The 6,061-nt window shown below is 33.2% G+C and overlaps 1 protein-coding gene across 1 annotated transcript in view; it reads right to left on the reverse strand.

Annotated features, from left to right (window-relative positions):
- Positions 1 to 10: 10 nt before the first annotated feature.
- The window catches only part of LOC102442535 (RNA transcription, translation and transport factor protein-like), a gene marked incomplete at its 3' end in the record, with an annotated part of 13,779 nt that continues 7,728 nt past the window's right edge, over positions 11 to 6,061 (reverse strand). The window contains exons 4-5 of the mRNA XM_014448452.2: positions 1,479 to 1,565; positions 11 to 135 (exon numbers count right to left, since the gene is read on the reverse strand). Of these exons, the coding sequence (XP_014303938.2) occupies positions 11 to 135; positions 1,479 to 1,565 (212 nt within the window). The remainder of the gene's footprint in view (positions 136 to 1,478; positions 1,566 to 6,061) is intronic.

Here is a 6,061-nt window from a genome sequence, read left to right on the forward strand (position 1 = left end):
ACACACACACAAAATATCTGTCAAGAATCAAGAATATGAAGCTGACCTTAAGCATTACCAGGTAATCATCATGACGCTGAATCTGAAGAAGGTTAGCCAAAGCCATTACACCAGCCTTAAAATCAGGATTATTAACTAGAAAAAATTTAAATGGAAACTTAGAGCTCTGCAAACATATAATTAGACAGATATGTAAACATAAATTTACAAGAAACATTTTGAATTTTCCATTAACAAATCTCAATTTTTAAAACTTCTGACTGGAGCAGTGCAGGGGCATCAACAACTAGGCAAAATGATAAGATTAATGGATTTCTTACTAATCAGCCAAACTGAACAATCCAATAAATAACTAAATTAACTCATAACTTTTTCTGCAAGGCCCATTTATGCAGCACTTTTAATTAACATTTCTTCCCAAAGCTATTCATTTTAATACATAGATCCCTTCAATGGACAGTTTTCCCAAAACCTTTTCTCTAAGCAGCAGCTCTCGAGTGTCCAAGCAGCTTATTAATTCACAAGAATAACTCAAATTATAGGTCACAATGAATCAGTGAAAGAATTATTTAACGTATTATTATAATGTAAGTAATTAGACTCTTTATACGTTTTAAAGCAGAATTACTAAAAGACATCTGGATTTAAATAATGAAAAATTTTACCACTTTCTCATAGTGTCACATTAGATTAGAAAAAATGTTATGTTACCAGGAAGCAAACAATCATCACCATGATTAAATACAAATAAAAATCTCCACACTACTATGAGAAGATCAAAGAAAAGCATTTCAATATTCAGATATTCAATTATAAGAGGAAGGAGCCAGCACATTGTAACTGACAATAAAAAAAACCATAGAGAATAAAATGTCCTCACAAATGCTGCCTGCATGAAGTATTTACTAAAACCAAGTAAACACAGACTTCATTTTAGAAAATAAAAATCATTTAGGAAACCAAAAATGTTGATCATTATTATGCATTTACATAGTCATCTCCCCTTATCCAAAGGAGATCCATTTCAAGACCCACACTGGATGCCTAAAACTGGGACAGTACCTAACCCTTTATATACCATGTTTTTTATATATATTTTGTTGTGTTGTTGTTTTTTTAAGAAGCTTTTTACAGCTTCTCTTTGGCATATCCAAATTGCCAACATCATGTCTCATGTTTTGGGGCCATTAAGTAGCATAAAGTTTTCCTGAACACAAACACTGGGACACCATGACAATTGATCTGATAACCCAACGGAAACTAAGTGATTACAGTGTGGATATGCTGAGCAAAGGCTTGATTCATAAGCTAGGCAAAACAGTGCAAGACTTCACCATGTTACTCAGAACGGTGTGCAATTTAAAGTGAATTGTTTATTTCTGAAATTTTTCATGTATTATTTTCAGAAAGCAGTTGACCACAGGTATCTGAAAGCATGGAAAGTGAAAGTGCGAATAAAGAGGGTCTACTGTACTTACCATCCAAATTGATCAATGGCTCTGCATTTTTAGCTGCATTGTCAGCATTTTTTGTATTATCAGATACCGAGTCCTTGTATTTTTCAGCTGAAAAATAGGCAAAAATGCAATTTGTAAAACTGCAACTTAAAACAATCATTGTTTATTTACTGAATCTGAGCCAAACTGGTTATTATAAAACAACTCATCCAATCAAAATTATTTTTGCTATTTAAAAAATCTAGCAGAAGACAATGTGATTATAACTTTCTAATTAATCTAAAATGATTTCTGAATCCTTACACAAGGATCTTTTCAATAATATCTTTAAAAGTAATATATATCAAACATTATTTAAATCAAACATGTCAAACTCACGGCCCGTGGGCCGCATGCAGCCCACAATGAATATTTTTGCGGAAGAAATGCTTTAATAAAAAATTCGTAACTTAATTTTTATAATATCTTGTTATACATTATTAATAATGAACTACAACATTCAATAATGACTGATTACTATAATCATGTTGCATTCATTTCCCTTACACGCCTTACACGCAGGCGCACCATTTCTCTCTACTAATACTCGCAGTGAATATTTTAGCAGCCAATTGCCACGTCACTAGTCTTGGACTGACTTGTTTGGTGTGTGCAACAGGAAATATTTTGCTTTTGGAGAACCAAATAAATAGATTTGCGTTACGCTTATTAATTTGTGCAGTTATTCAGTGTCTGGTAAGTTAATGTTCAAGAAAAATTATTAATTTTTATTAAAATGTCCTATCATTTTATGTTAACGATTACTCATTTATTTCAGCTCTTTGTATTCAGCATGTCTCTATCGAAATAAACCTACGTTTCTATGAAAACTGAAGCTTTTGTTTTTTTGCGGCCCACATAAACTTAAATCTTGTTTATTTGGCCCATGTTAGTTAGCCTTTGAGTTTGACATGCTTGATCTAAATGCTTGCAAACAAAGTATGCTTTCACGGCTTCCTCTAAAACTTGTAGGGGTAAGGGTAAATTTAAGTTACGTGAGATTAAATGCAAACAAACTTACTTTTTGTAAGTTTCTTCCCAAATCTTTTGAAAGCTGTACATAGAACACAAAAACTTTTCTTTCTAAAAAAATCAGCACTTCAAATAATACACCATCATATACAAACCTAAACCTATTTTATGGAAACTTGAAAGCCAGAATTCCAAAGGTAGAGTTTGCAACTTTTACTTGAAAAATATTTAATATACTGAATGTAATGTCCAAATGCCATCTTTTGCTATAATGCTTAGATGATTTGCTATTGAAACGAGAGAAAACAAAAGCATTAAGATTTAAATCAGACAGAAGATAGCTTACAGGAGCTCCCACTGGCCAAATCTGGGATAGCGTAAATATCAAGATACACTATTAGCCCTAACCGGTTTGGCTCAGTGGATAGAGGGTCGGCCTGTGGACTGAGGGGTCCCAGGTTCGATTCCAGTCAGGGGCATGTACCTTGGTTGCGGGCACATCCCCAGTGGGGGTGGGCAGGAGGCAGCTGATCGATGTTTCTCTCTCATCGATGTTTCTAGCTCTCTATCCCTCTCTGTAAAAAAAAAATCAATAAAATATATATTTTTTTAAAAAGATACACTATTAGCAAAAAAATATTGTAAGCCATTGAGTAAAATAAGAATCCACATATACAAACTAATCTAAATAAACAAACAAACTGGAAAGACAGGAAAAGTTCCTCATTAAAAAGCCAACAAGTAAATGTAGAAAGAATGATGGAATTACAAAAACATCATTTGGCAATCATCATCTGCATAATTGACTCAGATGAGACTCATCAAATGGAGCTAAACCTAGATGAAAAAGTTTGAGGAATAAAAGCATACTGACATTATCTCAAAGTATCTCCCAACAATAAACTTATTTATTACAAAGGGGAAATAGTAACTTTAGAATGGAGAAGCCTTAACCATGTGATCAAAGTAATAGCACCAGTAATAGGGACATATTACTAACACATGCCTCCTGATAACGTGCACTTAAAAGAACAAAACATCACTTCTGTGTTCTTAACAGAAGTACAAACCCTGACTCTAATCATGAGGAAACATCAGATAAACCCAAACTGAGGAACAGTCAATAACCAGTTAACTGCCACACGTCCAAAACTGAAATCATCCCCACACAGACACTTATGACATACAAAGGGTTAAATATACGACAGTCTCATGAAGCACAAATAAAGAATGAGGAATTTTTCCAGATTATAGGAGACTAAAGAGACATAACAACGGAATGCAACACATGATCAAAGAATGAATTTTTGGTTTTGTATGAAGAATATTATTGAGCCCAGCCAGTGATTGAGTGTTGACCTATGAACAAGTCAGGGTTCGATTCCCGGTCAGGGCATATGCCCAGGTTGTGGGCTCGATCCTTAGTGTGGGGCGTGCAGGAGGCAGCCGATCAATGATTTTGTCTCATCATTGATGTTTCTCTCTCTCCCTCTCTGAAATCAGTAAAAATATATTAACAACAAAAATATATTGAGACAATTTATAAAATGTGAATAACAGCTATAGAAAAGAGTAGTGAATCAAAGTTTATTGCCCGATTTTGCTAACTATCCTGTAGTTATGTACATTTAGGAAATGCACATTAAAGTACTCAAAGGCAAAAGAGAACCACCTACAACTTAGTATCAAATGGTTTAGAAAAAATTATGTATGTATATTATATATAGAGAGAAGGACAAGGCAAATGAATTAAATGTTAATATTTACAGAATATGAGTATGAGAAAATTTGTTGTATTCTTGCAATTTTTTGTAAATTTTAAATTATGCCAAAAAAAGTTAAAAGAAAAATTTAAGTCTGATTTTAATCACTTTAACTGACAAGCTAACAAAAACCTTTAAAAGTACTAAAGCACAATACAAATTTACAATGGTTTCATCAAATAAGGACAAACATTTTAAATAATTAAAAGTCAAGAAGAATGCAAGGAGTTAATGTAAAACCACAAAAATACAACAGTGCCTTCTACTGATAAGGGACAGTACTACCACTTTAGCCCTTTTCCCCAAAAAGTCTGTTCTTACAATTCTGAATTTTAAGATTACACAAAAACTTGTTTTCTAGTTTAGACTTTTAATATACTTTTGATATAATTTACCTTTCAACTATAATTCAGCTAAAATTTCAAATAAAATTCAAGTATAAATTTCAATATAAAAAATTTACTTTATTTCAGATCGACATCAGTGTATTTCTTTATTAAGTAAAAAAATATCATGCTAGCTAGCCCAAGCTGGCATTGCTCAGTGGTTGAGCATGGACCTATGAGCCAGATCTGCAGGCTCAATTCCTAGTGTGGGGTGTGCAGGAGGCAGCTGATCAATGATTTTGTCTCATCATTGATGTCTCTCTTCCTCCTCCTCCATTCCTCTCTGAAATCAATAAAAATGTATCTGATATCTATAGTTCCTGGTACATAGGTAATCTAAATTAAAGTATTATAAAAATGGACAAATGTGAAATAAATACAGTAAAAGTAAAGCAGAAATAAATTGAAATATGACTACAATTTCATTTGGGAATAGCTGACATACACTTTTGAAAAGCTAGAGAATACTCTGTTAAAATTAACATAGAGTTACCAACTCAAAGCAGAATAAAGACTTCCCTAAAGGTCCTAAAAATCAACTAATGCCACCACGGCTTCTGATTACAACATTTATTCATATGTATTTTCATTTTAAACTAAAATTCAAACTGGAAAAAAAAGGGTTGGAGCTTTTAATATTTCTGCCATAAAGTTTCTGAAATTTAAGTCTGGAGCTGGTTGGTGCTCTGTATTAGAATATGTGAACATTCAAATACTGTATTTGCCAAACATTAAAAGTCTTCTATTATATGCAAAGAAACAGAATCATGACTGCCTACTCCCTTCCAAAGATGCCCATATTCCCAATTCCTTAAACTATGAATGTTACCTTACATGGCAAAAGGACTTTGCAGATGTGATTAAATTAAGGATTATCCAGGTAGGCCCAATGTAATCACAGCACCCTTATAAGAGGGAGCAGGATGATCAGAGATGTGACAATGGAAATAGAGTTAAAGAAAGACTGAAGACGCTATGCTGTTAGATTTGAAGATAAAGGGACAACGTTAAGGAATACAGGCAACCTCCAGAAGATAGGAAAGACAAAGAAAGAAATGGATCTTGCCCTAGATTCCCGAAAAGAATCTGTCAACAACCTGACAGTAAAACAAATGGCTGGGCTTCTGACCTCCAAGACTGTAAAATAATAAACTGTGTTTAAAGTCACTGAGTTTGTGGTAATTTGTTACAATAGCAATAGGAAACTAATACAGGTACAGTACCATGTAGGAAGTAAAATTGAGTAAGAGCTTACAATTTAGTGGGGCAAATAAGACATAAGTCAAAATGGAAAGTGAATGACTTAAAAGGTATAGAGTTAAAAACTATGAAAGTTCAGAAGGAAATGCTAATTGGTATTTGTGCTGGATCTTATAAGGATGAGCAGGATTTAGAATGTGTAGAGAATAGAGTGAAATGGAATATTAGTCAAAGGAATATGTAA

Source organism: Myotis lucifugus, unplaced genomic scaffold (genome assembly GCF_000147115.1).
Source record: "Myotis lucifugus unplaced genomic scaffold, Myoluc2.0 scaffold_836, whole genome shotgun sequence".
Lineage (NCBI taxonomy): Eukaryota > Metazoa > Chordata > Mammalia > Chiroptera > Vespertilionidae > Myotis > Myotis lucifugus.